Source organism: Sprattus sprattus (assembly GCF_963457725.1).
Source record: "Sprattus sprattus genome assembly, chromosome: 8".
Classification (NCBI taxonomy): Eukaryota; Metazoa; Chordata; class Actinopteri; order Clupeiformes; family Clupeidae; genus Sprattus; species Sprattus sprattus.
In genome coordinates this window covers 25612689-25631965 of record NC_137927.1, presented here as the reverse complement: position 1 = coordinate 25631965, position 19277 = coordinate 25612689, and the positions used below count along the sequence as shown (strand labels likewise).

Here is a 19277-nt window from a genome sequence, read left to right as displayed (position 1 = left end):
TGAACTCTCTTAAACTGTCCGTCACTCATCGATGTAGGGGTACTTCTTGTTGGCTCCATATCCCAGGTGTGTGCCACTCTCCTGTTTCACCGTTAGACTGGGTTGTGGCTGTGGACCAATGCTGCTGCTAGCCTTAGAACCTGCAGAGGAGCGCGCGCACACACACACACACACACACACACACACACACACACACACACACACACACACACACACACACACACACACACACACATACGTTCACAAGCTGATACACTGAGTTCTGCTCTCAGCATGTATGAAACCAACATTATCAGACCGTGAGATTGATAAGAGGCCTCACGTGAATCCTTGGGGGCGTCTCTGTCCCATTTAGAGGTGCTCTGATTGAAACATTCAGCAATCCAGTATTTTACCTGCAATTATTAGCCTATTGTTAAAATTGATTTAATATTTTAACATTGATTTTTTTTCTGGTACAGTGAAGATACTTATGATACTCGTTTTACTCATAAACAATGGACAATATTACTTAAATAACACACAACTCAAATCATACCTGAGCTTCCATAGATGACAGACGTTTAACCTGTTCCTTGAATCCTTCAACTGTTTTCAGTACACTCTGTACTCTGTTAGAAAACGTTAAAGATATCAATATATTGTTTTCAGCCCTATACACAATGCTTTAATTCACTTGCTGTCTATGTATAGATGTAGTTTACAATCCCCTGACTGAACATTCAATATGCATATAAGAATATATAAGAATGAGGGCCTTAACCAGAGGTCAGCTGTGATTTGGTACCATATAAAATGGATAAGAAAGAGGGCCTTAACCAGAGGTCAGCTGTGATATGGTGACATATAAAATGAAGCTTACTTGGAGGATGTGCTCTTCAGTCTCTCCTCACTACTCTCCCAGTGCTGGCGTTCCAGTTTGGCTAAATAGTTCTCCTTCTGTACCGTCTCCCATGTCATAAGCTTCTGGTCAAGAACCAGAGGTAGCTCTCTCTCTGGTCACAGACAAACAAAAAGATAGTTTTTGTTTAATTTTAAAAATCCTTTTTTCATGAACAAAATTGAAAGTTAATTTACTGCTATAATATATATACGTACATTTATTAATATATTTTTCACAATATTTGAAAAACTTATATCCAGATAAAATGATACATTTATGCATGTTGTAATGTTACAATTTCCCTGAGGAATGAAACAGGAGGCCTTGAGGCCAACAGACCTAGGTGCTCCAGCTTTGACTCTGTCTTCTTGAACAGGCTGAGGACCAGTTGGGATAAGTGACTGATGATGATGAACGGAGGGGCCAGGGCGGGGCGACTGTGGTACTCCACTATCAGGTTGTAACGCTGGAATTTCCAGAAGATGTCTGTGTTTCCCTGCACCACCTGAAAGGTGTAGCTATGTGGAGGACGAGACGAGAATGTCAATGAAAATCTCACTCACAGGAAAAATGACAGATTTAGTCTAGATTTGTTGCATTAGAGGCAAGCAAATGTCAGTATTACACAATCCGAATGTATCTTAGTTAAGTTAAGGGAAAACGACACACTCTTACGTTCACACGTACGCGTTAGAATGCGTTGATGCGTTAGGGTTAACGGATCCCCATTCACTTTGAATGGGGTGACGTCATCCTTTGCCGAACTGAGCGGAGCCACAATTCAGTTCGGCAAAGGATGACAACACCCCATTCAAAGTGAATGGGGATCCGTCGCCCTTAACGGCTCAACACATTCCAACACGTACGTGTGAACGCGGTGTTAAGCCTTCGGGTATTTCTGATTGAATCCACCCTCACCACACCTGAACATAGCAATCAGCAGGTTGAGTAGCAGCACGTTGGTGACCAGAAGGTAGATGACCAGCAGCAGGATGACCAGCCAGTTGGCATAGATGTTGGGGCATGGAGGGAGGGTACCCTTTATGATCTCTCCCAGCTCCATGGTGCAATTAGTCTGTGCCATGTGGGCCGCTGTTCAACACCAGAGGTTAGTAGACTGTTAAGTTTCTTTGTACCTCCACCCACATATCACTAACAGTGAAACTTTCACATATTTGCTTTTGAAAGAGGTGCTCCTTATTGTTAATGAATCAAGGAAATACTATTCATTAATTTTGGTTAGTAAGTGGAAGTTAGTGATTAGAACTAGGGTCAGATTGCTATGTTGCATCCGCTGTGAATTATGACCCACCATCTATTTCCTCCAGGGGTATCTGTCCAAAGATGTGGAGGTAGGGGCGATATAGAACTCGTCTGAAGACCCAGTCCAAGCGGGGGTCATTGGGGTGCAGCAACGCTTGTGTGGCCACACCATAGGCTATCAGCCACACACTCAGGAAGAAGAGGAAGAAGAAGACATCTTTCATCTGTGAAAGAGGCAAGGACTATCATTACAAAACTCACTCAAAAGCCACACCACCAAAAGTGGGTTGTGCGAAAATAATATTTCCTCCGTCATAAAAGTTCAAGAATATGTCAAAACAACATAGAATCACCATTCTTTCAACAATGATGATCTTGGGCCCAAGTTGCTTGTGTATGGCAAAAATATGGATGAGTCTTAGAGTGAAGACCATGAAGTCCAATGCAAGGACAGTACGTCCTGCTTCATATTGGCTCTCTACCATCCTGGATGTAAAAGACACAGATAGCACAGGTTATGTTTCAAAATGGAAACTTTCTGCAGGTTACTATCGATTAGGTTGCGAATGCCCATTGCATAATAATGCTATACTGTACACAGTGTGGGATGATCATTTGGAAAGTAACAGGAGAAGAAGAACTACCTGCAGGACACCCCCATAACAAAAAGACCTATGGCCACCATGTCACATTTGTTCCAGTTGTCTTCAACATAGAGCTTCAGCTTTTTCAGAATGTTCGAGTCCTCATCCGTGAAGAAACTCTAAGTCAGAGAGAAAGAGACATTAGAATCTCACTGGATGCTTTCCATAATGTTCTGTATGGGGACATTCTCTTCAAGTTCCCCAGTAGAGTTGGAAACCTCCTAAATGTTGATAAGAGTGTCTTCATCAGGATGACTATATAGTCACAAAGGTTTGTAATATCATAAATCAAGTACAAAATATGACATGCACATTATGAATACATGCAACACAGGCCGGGGATGTATACCAGTATCCAAAGCATACACCCTGTAGAATTATTCAGTGTTGTGACATTTGCTACATTTTGTCTGCTGTAACTCACTGCGTATCTGTACAAAGCAGGGGTTTTCAACTGGTTTTGTCCCAGGGACCACCATTCGTACTAGAAAGTGATTTGCGGCCCACTGATGTGCCTGCACGCGCGTGCCTGTTAGTAACCGCCGCCGCGCCCCCCTCCCCCTGCACAGATTTTCTGCCTATAACACGATATTTTCCACAATATTCAAGAGTAATCTGGAAATGTTTTGAAATATCAGAGAGAATTTATAAAAAGTAAAAAAATTCAATGGTGAACTGATCAACATAGGCTCATGTCGCGGACCCCCTGCAATGCTGTCGCGGACCACCAGGGGTCCACGGACCCCCTGTTGAAAACCCCTGGTATAAAGGGAGAGAGGTGACACTGTGTCCCACCTGCCTGAGCTCCTCCAGCACCAGAGTGAACACCCAGAAGTAGAGCATGATCTCTGCCCCGGAGGGACCTAGAGGTGGCGGGGGACGGAAGTCCAGGAGGAGGACATAGGTGAAGAGGATCAGGAAAGCAAAGTACATGATGACGTTTCCCAGGAAGACGGTGACGGGCGCGCTCCAGAAGCGACGCCAGCGGCGGAGGAGGAAACGACTCCAGGCTGCAGTATGGCTCTCAGTGCCCGGGTTCCCCACGGCCTCCGTGCCCCTGTGACACGAACAAGACAAGTGGAGTTTATTTCATACATTCTCATCATTTACTTTAAATATGCAGTGTTTGAATACTGTCCATGGAGTCATACCTCCAGTGTAAATTCACGTGATTTAATGTACATTTTAGAGTCGCCTTTGTGCCACCAGGAAACTAAAAAATGTACAGGTCACTCATGCGCAGATCTAAAGATACTTTTCTTGTAAATCACACAAGATGAACAGCAGGTGCCTTACAGAGGGTCCTCATCAGTAAGCAGTAGGGCTTTCTCTGTGTCCAGGCTGTCCAGCTCTGCAAACTCCTCTCCACGACCTCTACTCTCCAGCTCCTGGTCACTAGAACACATCATCACACACAAACCAGGACATTATGTGGGAAGAGTACATACTTGAAGAGCAGGTGAAGATAAAGAGCTGAAGAATCTCAGACCTAAACTTGAAAAGTACATACTTTAAGACCAGGGGAAGGATAAAGAACCGAATAATCTCAGATCTAAACTTGAAGAGTACATACTTAAAGAGCAGGGTAAAGATTAAAAAACACTCCGAATCTCAGACCTAAACTTGAAGAGTACATACTTAAAGAGCAGGGGAAAGATAAAGAAAATACTCAGAATCTCAGACCTAAACTTGAAGTGTACATACTTAAAGAGCAGGGGAAAGATAAAGAAAATACTCAGAATCTCAGACCTAAACTTGAAGTGTACATACTTAAAGAGCAGGGGAAAGATAAAGCGCTGAAGAATCTCAGACCTAAACTTGAAGAGTGCATACTTAAAGAGCAGGGGAAAGATAAAGCGCTGAAGCATCTCAGACCTAAACTTGAAGAGTACATACTTAAAGAGCATGGTAAAGATGAAGAACACTCTGAATCTCAGACCTAAACTTGGACATTGTGTGGGAAGAGTACATACTTAAAGAACAGGGTAAAGATAAAGAGCTGAAGAATCTCAGACCTGAACTTGATGAGATTGGTCCAGATGAGAGGAGGGCAGAAGAATGAGAGCACCAGTTTGGAGATGGCTGTGTCTGTTGTCATGGCTCCCCACCAGATCTTCGTCAGCATTGCCTAGGCAATACAACATGTGAAAAAACATTTTACATTCCTCAAATCAAATGCAGATTGATGCTCATGGACCAATGTGTTTGGTCTAATTTATGATCATGCAATGGAAATAGAATATGCCAGGGATAACAACTGCCCCCTTATGTGTGTTGGTACATACCAAAATACACCTGTTTGTTTGTCATGACTTCTTTATTTTAACTCTTAATACTTATGTCTACTGCTGTACCTTGGTATAATGCCAGTCCTCAATATTGACTATTTATGAGTAACACTGATATCTTATATCTTAAATATTGGGGCATCTGTCAGCCAGTCAGGCTCATGTATTTTCCATATTTGATTTCTGTTATATAGTTAGCTGCTGAGGGATTGGGCATACCCCCCTAAGACGGGGCCTGCAGGTACTATTCGCTTCCAGAAGGGGCCTGTCTGTAACCTCTGAAACAACACACATTAAGGGACATGTTTGTGACTCCAGTGTAGAGTTTGTGTTTTATAGAGTTTTATAGTTTTCATCTACTGTGACCCCTTGTACACTCTGGTCTAAGCCTTGTTGTTACCTGCACACCATCATGGGCGAAGAAGCACTTGGCGTCTGCCTCTGTTGCCAGGGTTAGCACAGTGGACTTGCTCCAGCAGTGAGTCTTCCTCACCAGCAGCACATAGGCCCGGTCCTCACTGTTTGAGTAACACTCACTGAAGAGATCTAGAGGGAGATCAGAGAGTTGAATAGCGGTCATGGGCTTGTTTTTCAGCTTTTAATTGAGACTACTTTTATTTTAGTATTCTTCATTGTCAATAAGGTCTAAGGCGCATGCATAATTGGTGTAATAAACATTTACATAAATGGTACAAGCGGAGTAAAAGCCATTCTAGCATTTATGGGCCGGTTTGGCCTGAAACTAGTTTTGGCTTTAAGTCTGCATTTCTCACCCAGAGCAAACTGCTCATACTTGGCTTCCTTCATACTCCGTGCTGACTCCGCCTCTGATTCCAGATGGGCCATTTGCTTCAGGATTTTACAGCCAGCCAAAGCTGCAGCCACTGCTTCTGGACCCTAGTGCACAACATAATTGAATACACTTTATATATATATATATATATATATATATATACACTTTAAATTATATATATATATATATATATAATTTTTTATTTATAAAACAATTGGGTTCTATCGCGTTATTTAGCTGTTTCTAATTGGACGAGAGACGTTCCATGCTATAGATTGTCAACAAACCAACGGGGACTTTTCACAGCTAATAATAAATCACTCCAAGATGAAATATTCTATAGCGCATTGATGATAACCGTTAATTCAAAATTCTTATAATTCCAAACCAAGACGTAGACAATGGAACTATTTTTTGTTGCTGAGAAACAATGGCGAAATAAACAATTTTCAATCAATAACTTTGTGTTGAAATGTTAATTTGTTGACTGTAGAATTGTTTTATAAAAGCAATATAGCACTAGTGGGAGTGGGGTAGGTAAGGGATAATCCCACGTGTGTTGTGGCCTACGCCACTCAGCCTCCGGCCTCGGTGGCTACTGCCGAACACCACCCGTAGAATTATCCCTTACCTACCCCACTCCCACTCGTGCTATATTGCTTAAATATATATAATTGAATGCCACATGCCATGCATGCCTCTTTCATTTTCATTTGAATAATGTTTCTGAAGATAAGATTGGCTTTGGAATATATTTCAGCATGCAAACGAGTAACTCACCATAGCCCAAAAGTAGTTGGCCATCTGCTGTCTGTTTTGCAGGATCGCCCACAAGAAAAGATCTCTCCAGGGATTCTCACAGCGTTGCTCCATATCTGGAAGGTTCTTGTGACTTTGAAAGAGGCGACCTTTGCAGCCTTTCTCCTGTAAGAAATTATAATGTCAGTCTAAAATTATTTTTTCAGCTGCAGCTTTTCTGTGCATTTCTGTGCAACCTACTGCTGGTAGGGTTAGGGTAAGGTTTAGGGTTAGGTTCATGTGCAACCTAGTGCTGGTAGGGTTAGGGTTCAGTGCCACCTACTGCTGGTAGCTTCTGATAGAAGCCTTTGCAGGAGTCGTGGAGGAAGTCTTTCAGGACTTTGGAGACCTCGTGGAGGGTGAAGCGAGCCCGTCGGTCTCCTGGTTCTGAATGGGTTGGGCCGGGGACGCGGGCTGAGGCCAGGATCATCTGCTTCTCTTGGAGCTTCTTCAGCAGCAGGAAGTATATCAGGCTCTTCTCCGACACGGAGCAGTAGAGCTCCTGCAGGCGGCCGTAGGTCAAGAACTCCCCCAGGTTCACTCCGTTGTCCACAAACAGTCTCACAAAGTCTGGCTTGTCATTGACCAGTGCGTCCATCATAACCTCCTCTAAGTCACAGGCCTGCAAAAGAGGAAATAGTGAACAGATGGATGTGATGAGTAATGTTGATATCTGGAATGATAAATGTTATGATTTCCATCGATTTTTATAACAATTAACAAAATTAAAGATTGTGGAACCAGGAACCAATATGTATAAGGATAAAACAAACAACCTTGGGACATGGACTGAAGAAAAAGATATTGTACCCTCCATTCTATGTCTCCATTGAAGATTTCACTCTTGGCAATGTCCACTCTGTTCCACGCCACCGCTAACTTCAACTCATCAAGGAAGTCCTGAGCTTCCGTGCTTTGACTTTTGCAAGCTAGAGAGACAGAAACCCAAGTCTGATAGACTCAGATCATCATGTACAAACTTAACAATTCTGTTGGAAACATTTCAATGCACATGTACCAAAGATTAGCAGAAAAGAAAGGATATGTATGGACATAAGAGTGACAGTCTTACCCTTCACCAAGGCTTTGAGGATGACAGTATCTAATTCAGAGCTCTCCTGTTCTGGATCATGAACAGTCAGCAGGTGGCCATGGTCAAGTATCTTCTGAATCTATCAAAATTCAATATATTTCCATTCAATTCAATATGATGGGCCATACGTGTTACACAGACGCGTTTCGGCCTTACGCCATCATCACACACTGACGATGGCGTAAGGCCGAAACGCGTCTGTGCAAAAATAAACTGGTCTTATTATTAAGGAGAAAAGCTTGAGAGTGCGGTTTTTATTCTACTAATAGTTAACATTCTTTTACTCGCACCCGAAAACGCATTTATATATTTTTTTGAAGCAGAGCGCGCCTATCCCTACCCATACATGTTACAGGCATCTTCCTCAGGTTTGCAAATAGTGCCTTACCAGCTTCACCCAGGAAGTGATGTCAGTGCTGTGATGCCCACTGGGGAAGGTGTCCTGTAGTAACTCCTGAACCACGTCAGAATCCCAGCATCCTCTATTCATCAGAGTCACAAGGATGTCTGCCACGCCTCCTGAGCCTGCCAGTATCAACCAAGGTGTTGCGTTCAAAATTCCTTTGAGGATTCTCTGTGGAAACAAGCAGGAAAATGTTTAGGCCCAAAAAAATCTCAATTACTAGATTACTAGTTACTATAGAAACTAAAATGCAGAACCAACCGGGAGGATCCTTGGCTCTCCATGAACTAACAAACACAGGACTGGAATCTCGAAGCTGCTTGTACCTAGAGAGTTGCGTGTTGATTCAGAGAAAAGTATTACTACCTGGTAATAGTGGCTGGATTTCTATATTTTATATTTCTATATTTTACACTTCAGCATCTCTTATTTTTGTGTCTGTAATGTACAATACGACCCAAAATTAATGTTATTCTATATCAACTAGAGTTGTGCAAAATGCAACCTTTATTTACCTCCATATCCAGTGCGTTGCAGGGAGATGTGCTTGAGGAATTTGACTCTCATGTCACTGGTGGCCCCTGGACGCTGGGGGTCCTCTTCCACCAGGACACAATGGGAGTGGTTGGAGTCCAGGGAGTACACAGCCCCATGAGGCAAGTCCTCTGTGGGGTAGGCTGCTGGCTGATCTGGCTGGAGGAGTCAAACCAAAAACATAAATGTCCTCTTTAATCATGAAAACGTCTTGGGTTAGGAATGCATGAAGTGAAATGGAGCTTGGTATGCTTCAAAGGATCGGGTTGAATTGAAGGTGCTCAGTATAATAGAAGCAGGGACATCATTTTAATATCTGGTCTAATTATGCAAATAGACGTAATTTTAGTGAGAGCTGTATATACTATACAACTGGACCATTTTAAGGCAGCTGTTCTTTATTTGCTGTTAGAACCAGAGGTCCAAGACTTCAAGAACAGCGTTAAAGTGTATAGCATTAATAAGACGATAGCAGTGTATAGCATCAATAAGCCTACTCACCCTGGCAGTGTATAGCATCAATAAGCCTACTCACCCTAGCAGTAAGCAGCATGTCTCTGTTCTGGATCATGGTCCATGGTGCAATGCCTATAGCCACAACCCGGAATTTTGAGGATGTACTGGCGAGAGAGTGGTCCCTCACTGCCTGCCCAAGGTGTTTGGTGATGCCGAAGCGAAGGCCACTGGTGAGTATCCATGCACCTGTAAAAAGACAGATCAGCTAAGGCATTGCCACTGGTGGTCCATAAAACAGGAAAAGTGCACAGAAACTATTACTCTAAGAGTGAATCTACATTCGATTCTCATTCCAAGTTGAAAAAATGTAAACAGTGAATGAGTGACAGCTACTGACAAACACTATGGTGGAGCAAATTATATAAATTGTTTTAATCTTTTCTGTGTATGATTTTTTTTTGACAAACATGAATAGTTGTATAGGTCATACCTGTACTTTGAGCGGCCTTCACCAGGCCTTTCCTCACTGTGTCCCTCAGCCATGGCTTCATCTGTGCCAGCTCATCTCCACCCACCAGCGCCATCACCAGGTGAGGAGGAGAAAGCCCCCACTGCTCAGTGAGCAGCTCATAGATCTGGGCAGGGTCGGTGGAGCTGCGGACCCTCACAAACTGTGTGCAAAATAAAATCATAGCAATACAGTATAATAGCAAATGTAATGTGTATGCTATTACTTTGAAAAAAAATCCCATAGACTATTTATTATAGCATATAATAACATATGGATAATATTTAGATATAATAAATGGGAAGAAAATTCTAATTATTCTCGCAATTTTTGTTCTAAAGGTGATGCTTGGTACTGTCCTAGATTGTAGCCTATTAGTTTCTGGGTTAGAACCAACACTCCTCTGAATGCACACGTATAGACATGTATAGACCTTACCTTGCCTCTGGTCCTGCTGGACCCAATGAAATCAATGTCTCCGGCCCGCCCTGCTGCCCAGTGGCCCTTCTCCTGCCGGACACTTGTCTGCATGCCTAGAGCCATGTCTCCATGTCTCTCCGCTGCCATCTCATGTCTAGAGTAACAACGGCATACAAAAAGAGTCCTGCTGGTAGACACAGACACAGACACACGCAAACACACACACACAGGCATGGTTAGTGACTATATCATTACAACTATACCAGAGATCATGAAGGTGAGTTAATGCTCCTTTTTACCTCTGTGCCTGTGTGATCTCTACCTCTCCTCCACATCGTATGCACTGCCTACGAGGCGGTAACAGGTGCTGCTGGCATAGAGTATATAGTCACAGGGTCATATTCAAAAAGTTCACAAGCGTTATCAACAGTTTCAGAGGATGATAAGTGGACACAAGTGACAGGTGACCAAATACTGGGGCACTTGTCTCTGTGTGCAATCCAGACATTATTTCCATCCTCTACACACATGCAAATGTTGTCATTTCTGCCAAGGCTCTTCCAGAGGTGAGTTTGAAGGACAATTTGCATCTTATTTAACTGAATAAGGCTTGCCAGGAAGAAATATACACCACTTAAACATGACAATGGAGTAAAATGCTAACGATAAAAGAGTCCTCCAGACTAAATTCATTTTTCCCCATGGGAAAAGACATTTTCTCTTCTATTAGGCATACACCTAGCGACAAATGGTTTAACAATAAGTGTTGGTAAACCCTGCAATAAATATTCTGTCAAAGTTTAAAGACTTTAACAGTAATTTGAAAAAGTGCAAGGCAGTTCTTCAGATACAGCACAGATTGTGACAAACACACTGTGTACAGAATAATGAATACAGGTACACCTCAACCACTCCCACACACTGCCTTAGATTTACATCAAAGCCATTATTTCCGATGTCAACTACACTGTGGTACATAATCTCATCACAATAGTTATGAAATGACTAATAATCTATCCCCAGCCTTTTAGGTTTAAGGGATATAGTGTTGAGGTGAGTTTATTTGACTAGGGAATAAGGCAGGATGCATGAACCCACCCTCATGGAACTAACCCTCATGCAAAAGCAAGATTTGAATTCAGGAATAGTAATTACCTGCGTGTGTGTGTGTGTGTATGTGTGTCTGGTGTGTGTGTGTGTGTGTGTGTGTGTGTGTGTGTGTGTGTGTGTGTGTGTGTGTGTGTGTGTGTGTGTGTGTGTGCGTGAGAGAGAGAGAGAGAGAGAGAGAGAGAGAGAGAGAGGGAGAGAGAAAGACAAGTCGAAAGAAAGAGAGATTTTTTGTAAAGAAGGTAAGATTTTCTGTTCTGTAAAGCCCAATGGTGAAATTATGACTGAACACATGTTGTCTGATATAGTGTCACACTGTTACTGGATGTTCTCTCAAACATCTCTATTTGACAAAAAAATGTTGCTCTGCCTTTGAACAAATTGCATAATTCCCTATCAATCACATGAAAACAATCAAGGTTTGAATGGCAGGTACTTTAGCAAGCATTCCAAAACCATCATGTCCCTTACTTCAAACTTTTTCTCATGAACTTTTAGCTCTGGGGCGACATCTAGCCTTTTATTGCAGTTTTAAATATTTAAGCTGCGGCAACAATTTTTCATACTAAAATAATGGTTAATGAGGGCTTCTCTGTACATTTTAGTCTTCACAGCGTTTGTTTCCAAAATTCCAGTGAGAGTCGCTTACAAACCAAGCGTGTCACATTTTTCGCAAAAGTAGCGAGGTTATTTCACTTGATAGCCACGCTTGCTGGTTGCATCCATTGTAATGCGTGTTACAATTGGTCTTCAGGTGACCTCACATAAACCTGGATAAAATTATTTAAATATAACACACTGTGTGCAGTTAATAATTAGGTTTAAATGTAAAAAATATTGTGCAAAAAAGTTCAAGTTTCCCCTCAACACAACACTTTTGACAGAGATTGAGACACAAGCTGAAATTTTGAACGTAGCACCTTACATGTTGTAAATGAGTTTCATCGCATTACGTTAGACCAGAGCTTTAACAGCTTACAACTATCCCCGTATAACTATACCTCCTTTAAAACCATTACATAAAATTACTGGACAACACTTGCACTATATTTCCATAAGCTCATACCTGAAGTGTTATTTGAAGACAAGGATGAGGACTTATGATTCTATTAACATATCACAACAATACCGTAGCCAAATGTTTGTAAGAGTTTACATGATTGAGTTAGGTGAGAATCCATCAAATTAAAATAACATAGGACTGTAGAGTACGTTAACTAAGATTATGCTGAATAGATTTACAACGTAAGTATCGTTAAGGAAATATGTTCACTCCTCTTGATGACAAGCTATCAATTAGCATTATCAATTATAGGACCTTTAGACAGGACAGAAGAGATTTAATCATTCTAGGATACTCTTTAAATGAATGAATGAATGAATGAATTAAGCACTCACCAAGGGAGTCTCGTCAAGAGTTTGCATTACGATAGTGTGGGACATTATACGAGCATTGTTTGCAGTCCTCTTTCCAATGGCCTTATACTCGGTGCGTCTTGAAGGTTACCTGGTACAGGGAGACAGGTAAGATAATGGCACCACTCCCTGGTCAACCAAGGCGGTGTTTCCTCTATGAGTCATCCATTAGGGCTGATGGTGTAAAGTTAAAAACCCACATACAAATGTCCACACGTTCACCCCGCAAAAACTGTTGAAAAAGTCTAGGTAAATCTGGAAACGACCGCGCTCGTTAACATGTACCCATCTTATTTCACCACTGGATGGCGGCATTACGACACTTTAATGTGATGCTTAACGTCAATGCACCTCCCAGGCTACAGCCTTCATTTGTCCGTATTGATAATATACTTTCGTTTTCGGACTATTTAGCCCAATTAGTACACAAAGTGTATTTTTTTTTTGTTTTGCAACGATGCCTTTTTTATGTTTAACTTGAATGAGTCCGATTTTGGAATTTCAACACAAAGCATTCCACAATCATTTTCCAACAACAGAAAAACTGTAGTGAAAAAGAATGATACTGTTCAGATGGGCCTGTGTGGTTGGAAATCCACAAAGTATATGCACAAAGAAAGTACTGCATACATTTGCCAACTCTCTCATAGGCTAAGATAATAGAAATTAATTCATATAATAAATCCCTCTCTGCTGGCACCTGAACAATTATTTTTCAGTAGATCAATGGAAGGGTGAGGTTGTTATTGGGCGGGGCGTACTTCGGCCAATAGTGGGTCTCCCAGCATGTACCCTACACAAACGCACTGAAACCTTAAATAGGAATGGGAACAGCTGAACCTCAGTAATGTTTGTTGATACCTTCGGTGGTAGGACTGAAGTGGGCGAGAAAAACGTATAAGAAAAGGATTTGTATTTCTGGGACTATCTTCTGGATCTTTCCTATATTATTTTGCTTTTGTCGGACTTATACTTCATTATGTCAAACGTGCAACTCTCAGGCACTTTGGAACGACTCGTTGCGAGGCGAACGTTTCCACTGCACTCACGTACCGGCGTCTGTCGGAACTTATTTGGACCGGTTGATCACGACGAGCTAAGCGTTGAGCTTAGAGCAAAACTCGGAGAAATTTCTGAACGAGATCAGAGTCGCTGGAATTTTAATTTCAAGGACGACGCGCCGTTACCAGGACATTACGCATGGGAAGATGTGTCTGTAACAATAGTGCCTACTTTCTATCGGGATTCAGTGCAAATCGGGAGAGAAACAACTGGGTTTTCAGAGAATGAAACAATAGATCTAGAGTCGACGACAGTGGACTATAAAAATGCCAAGGTTTCGGTGTGTAATGAACTCACCAAACTTAAAGCTCCCTCTGCTAGTGCCAGTGGAATTAACCAAGAGAACTGCACTGATAATGTCAACACGGGGAGCAGGGGATGCACCTCCACACCTTCGGTTTGCAGGAAAAACACATCATCTTCTGACTCACAAAGAATCAGCGCTACACAAGTTACAGGTAAGAACAATTAAAAAAATGTCTAGACTTTCTTAATTCATAAGTCCATATGAATTCCTGGTCATTTGCAATCTATTCGTTCGTAGCCTAACCCTAACCGTCCATTGTTCTTCTTTCAGATTTCTTCTCCAAAAGAAAACGCACATTTAATGTAAAAGAAAGTGAACGTACATCCCAAAATCTTGGGGTCACAGTTCCTGCGGAGCAAACACCTCGCAAAAGAATACGTTAAAGGTAGGTTACCCCATGTTTCAGTAGCAATCTTATTTTAGATCTTTGTTTAACCTTTTATGTGAACCACCTCAGTCCTAAACCAACTACAAATAACCTGCCTCACATATATTAATGTATTATATTTCTTTGATCTTGGGTATTAATCCATATCAAGTTTATAAAAGGGCATTTAAACTAACCATGGTTTTTATCATCTTCAGGCGCCTAGCTGTCAAGAGTTCAGTTATCTGCTGCGCAGATGAATGGCACTCCCTACGGAAGAACCAGAAGGAGGATGGAGAATGAACGGGACTCTGAAATCCAGAGAAATGTAGCAAAAACACTGGCACTGCTGCTTATAGTGTTATGTCTGAAAGACAATTTGAAGTGGCCATACAGAAAGATGTAGCGATGAAAATGAAACATTAGCGTGTTTTTGTGTCATGTCTATTTTCTATTTAATTTTAATTTCTTTTAAGATGAATTAACTTAAATTTTATTTATTCTCATTATCGCATTCAAACTTGATGTTTGTTCACATCTATTTTTTTATATTTAGGCTATTGTATGTTTGTAAACCGTTTGTTGAATCGGCGGAAATGTTTGGTTTTAATTATTTGATATTTTGTTTATATTATTTTTAATTATTCTTATTCTTTTATAGTAATATTGAAATAAATATTATTTTGTCCCAACACACAGTCGTTTGCGTCACGATTTCAGACCCTTTATATTGTTAGTTTTTTTTTGTTTTTTTTAAGTGTTTGCAATCAATGGTCAATCTTTACACAACATCACACAAAGGACCATGCTTACTGAGCACCTACGTTTAAGATAAAATAAATAATAATGTTCTCGCAGCTAACTGCAACACCCACTCCTACTCTGAGAAAGAAGGCAGCTGCATGCTATAGGGGAAATTTTAAATGCCGTTTTCTCTCCATAATGAACGAAGCAGGTGCCTTAGGAACCCTGCTTTGTCCATACAGAAGCCCTCATTATCAGTCCCCACTCAACAATTTCTCTTCAGAAACACTTACAAACACCATTAAAGCCCTTGGCAACAACGTGCATTAACCTACAAAAGCCAGCCATCTGCCCACACCCCATCTGCATCCATCTCATTGTATAGTTGAAGAAATCTTTCCCCATCTCAAATATGCCTAGAAGTTAGCATTTAATAGGCATTAAAGTCCACAAAAAGGGACTGCTGAATCAGGGGGAAAAAATCTAGGGCTAGATCTAAATTTAGGTTGGCAAAACACACACACACACACACAGTGAGGGAGAGAGAGAGAGAGAGAGAGAGAGAGAGAGAGAGAGAGAGAGAGAGAGTGAGAGAGAGATAGAGAGCTTTAAAGGAATAATGTCTGAGAGAGAGAGTCTATAAAGCCCTAATCTTGAGATCATTTGTCCCAGTGCTGTTTGGGTATAATTTCATGGGCACGGCCAAGAACTATTAATGTAACTACAGGAGGTGTCTTTGGCTTGCTGGTCCCTTTTTGATGGAAGTGAACCCCAAATAATGGTACAACATTTGAGTCACTGGGTGCTGCACCATCCTGTGTCCATGAACAAAGTAGGTGAATTGAGATGTTTAGATGAGTAACAAATGGAATCCCTTTAGACAAGGCGGCATCATCACAGAGGCAGGATTTCAGACCCAAAGACACATTAAGCACAGATATTTTTGGAAAGCAATAAATGTTAACTTTAAATGAAGGTAAACAGAGCGATATAAAATAATATGGTTTTGTTGGAGGCATATCTGTTGCTATTTATGTTTTTATGGGTTTTTTTTTTTTTACAAATGGTGTGTCATTATGACAGAAACCACCACAGACAATAGGTTGACACGTTTTAATACAAGTGTGTGGTAAAGGTTTGATAAACATCCGTGTCCATTTATTCATTAAATGTAACTTTTAAAAGCTAAATATGCTGTTTTAGTTTTTTCTAAAAACTATTTTCAGTTGTTCAAATGTTATGTCAGTTGCACATGTATAATGTAGTGTTCCAATTTAAGCGGGCGTATGTTCTCGGAACATCATTTTGAACCCTGGTTACATTAATGTTTTAGTCAAAACATCTGAAGAGAAAATAGATGGTTTATCTTCCCTTCGGCCTCTCTCTGATCATCTATCTATTTATTTTTCTACATATCTTACTCTTTCATTTGCTCGGCCAACAGCTGATAACATTACGCTCCACAGCTGTTAGGGACTTAATCATTTGTGCTTTACACCAAAATAATGAGGTCCAGATTGTCATGTGTTTCCAATGCACAAGCCTTTATTCTCACTGCTATTTTCCACTCCATATGGGCTATCTTTAAATACTCAGGGGACTTTTGACGTACTACCACTCCTCTATTATCGCGTCCACTTTAGCAACACACTGGAGAATTCAGCTCAAGGAAGAAGCACAATTGTCCATCAAATACACCCAAAGGTATTGTGTGGTGTGTTAGATTTATACCATTTACTCATAATGAACACCAATGGGTCATCACTCAGAAATTCTGTAGATTTTCCCACATTATTGCATGAATCACTGAACATTTACTACACATTACCTCAACGTGTATGGCCAACATTTGTATTCACTTACGATATATAGTGCAATCGAAGGTACCAAAATGTTCAGTGTAAAAACACACAATTACACATTTTCTGTAACATCTTCATCTATTGTGATTTTCTCAGAGGCTATACTGATTCTGTCAGTCTCTGAACGGTGATGTTAGCATTCAACACGTCTACTGTCGCTTTTTTATGTGTTCTCCAAGCATCCCATGTCCCTCTGACTTCTTTACATGTTTTCTTTCTTTTCATCGCTTGGCCGGCACATCTCTCTGAGATCCTGGCAAACCTCTCCTTCAAGGCTGGGTACACCTCTATGGGTTCACTAGCTTGAATTAATAGCATTTGGACTCCGCATTTGCCTACCAGGCACAGTGAATGAGACGGCGATGCTGTCCTTTTAAACGCATAACAAAGGGCTATCATTTATCTGCCAACACATGGCTCAGACCCCCACAGAAGACACTTCTGCACACTCACTGACGGCTGCCAGCACCCATGTCCTGCTGCTCTTGCCTCTGCTGTGGCTTTCTATAGAGGCCGGCACACCAGCCAGGGCCGCTTCAGAGGTCTGCTCTTTCAGTGTAGAGCTGCTCTTCTTTGTCTGGGCCTCAGGTGCTGGACGGGTGAAAGCGGTGGTGGTGTATCACTGATGCAATATGGTTACAATTTGTGTGTTTGTGCCACCTATGAGAAGAAGTCAAAAGACTTACACCCAGAATAAATCGGATTGATGCGTCATAATTGAATATTAAGGAAGATGAAGTAAACTGTATTGGGGGGAAAAGAACCTTCAATCTTCTCTTAACTTAGACTCTTGTCTTTTACCTCATGGCACAAGGTCTTAAACCACTTAAAGTACTTCGTCTTCATATACAATCCCACACATGAAGAGCGAATTGTCCTCATGGAAAATATTTTACATTGCAGGAAAATGAAGGGCAAGCATTGCAACGGATTAAACTGGGAAACAGTTTTTATTGTTTTTGAAGGCATACTTTGTCATTATAACTTTAACATAAACTGAGAACTTGTTGATTATATTAACACATATGTATATAACAGAGAGTGAGAAAACAATCCCCTAATTGAATAAACATAACTATTGAGGAGAAACTGTGAGATAATTAAGTAAAATATTAAGCCATCAAAATATTGCTTGGATTTTAAAACTACTTACAAACAAATGAAGATCATAATTGCATCTGCACATCATTTTCGTCATGAATAAATAATGATTTTATGAACTCTTTATGGAAAATATCTTGTACTCATGTTCAGATCAAAACGATTTCAAGGCACACATTGTAGGTATAACTTTGTATATCTATTTCTGTTATTACATATCTCAAATCTGACTTGAAAATCCCTTTTGAGGGATTAAGCAATACTACAAAACTCTAAAATGAATACAATCACTCTGATAGGAAGCATTTTCATATATAAGTTATATAACATCATTCACATCATATGGCAGAACGTAGGCTGTTAAAGGTACACTGATGAACGTATTCACATTTTGGGCTAGCTCTTGATCTATTAAAAAACACATTCCATGTTTCGTATCCCGACAGGCATCTAATTTCATAAGACCATGTCTGATTTTCTCACACTATTTGATTAATCATTGTGCTAATTATGCCGTCTGACATGCAAGAGTTCACAGGGGGTAAAGATCCCGTCATTCCCAGCCTCAGGAGCAGGAGCTCGCCTCGTTGTTGGGGGAGGCGGCGGGGACCGTGAGCTGCTCGTAGGCGGGCGCAGGGCTGCTGGTGTGAGGGGGCATGCTGACTCTCTCTTCCTGTCTGCTGCCACGGCGGCTCGGACTGGCCTGCTGCCCCGTGCCTAAAAGCAAGAGGTTTAGAGAGTCGGCGAGACGGCTGAGTGTCTGGTCCATTCGTGTGATCTGTGGGGATAAAGGAGGGAATGGATTTCTTTACTTAGATTGTTTTATCCTCTCCATTAAGCGTTTAAGACAATTGTGATGGCTACAGTGAAACCACTGTCGAGACTATCAAGGAAATATTCACCTGGTACATTCAGTTGTGCGAAAACAAATAGTGGGAAAAGACGAAGGAGAAATAGAAAAGACATCTGTTTTATAAGCATCTGGAAATCTGGCTTTGAGAAAATATACAGCATTTTACACAAGGTCCTGTGAAGATAGTGTGGTCTTTATCTCTTCTTTGGCCAAAGATTGGAGTGTTGTGTGCATTCCGAGCAAAGAGAACAAAGGGCTATACATTCCTAGATGGTGTGTGTGTGTGTGTGTGTGTGTGTGTGTGTGTGTGTGTGTGTGTGTGTGTGTGTGTGTGTGTGTGTGTGTGTCTGTGTGTGTGTGTGTGTGTGTGTGTGT

At 41.2% G+C, this 19277-nt stretch overlaps 3 protein-coding genes across 3 annotated transcripts in view; 1 reads left to right on the top strand and 2 right to left on the bottom strand.

Moving 5' to 3' along the window:
* Positions 1-21: 21 nt before the first annotated feature.
* Positions 22-12615, bottom strand: trpm5 (transient receptor potential cation channel, subfamily M, member 5; the record flags this gene model as incomplete). The annotated part of the gene is made up of 26 exons (XM_080843782.1): positions 22-140; positions 323-395; positions 539-611; positions 863-995; positions 1223-1401; positions 1807-1975; positions 2196-2370; positions 2500-2632; positions 2791-2909; positions 3586-3847; positions 4087-4185; positions 4806-4918; positions 5479-5624; positions 5852-5975; positions 6652-6795; positions 6953-7291; positions 7480-7598; positions 7742-7841; positions 8151-8336; positions 8427-8491; positions 8681-8858; positions 9235-9401; positions 9646-9826; positions 10102-10270; positions 10383-10450; positions 12589-12615. The coding sequence occupies 26 exons, from the start codon at positions 12613-12615 to the stop codon at positions 22-24; spliced, it is 3660 nt and encodes a 1219-aa protein (XP_080699908.1).
* Positions 12616-13585: 970 nt separating this feature from the next.
* cdkn1ca (cyclin dependent kinase inhibitor 1Ca) lies at positions 13586-14358 on the top strand (the record flags this gene model as incomplete). The annotated part of the gene is made up of 2 exons (XM_080843790.1): positions 13586-14126; positions 14246-14358. The coding sequence occupies 2 exons, from the start codon at positions 13586-13588 to the stop codon at positions 14356-14358; spliced, it is 654 nt and encodes a 217-aa protein (XP_080699916.1).
* Positions 14359-18614: 4256 nt separating this feature from the next.
* kcnq1.1 (potassium voltage-gated channel, KQT-like subfamily, member 1.1) overlaps positions 18615-19277 on the bottom strand; it is a gene marked incomplete at both ends in the record, with an annotated part of 33403 nt that continues 32740 nt past the window's right edge. Inside the window, one exon of the mRNA XM_080843548.1 lies at positions 18615-18827. Coding sequence (XP_080699674.1) covers positions 18615-18827 — 213 coding nt within the window. The remainder of the gene's footprint in view (positions 18828-19277) is intronic.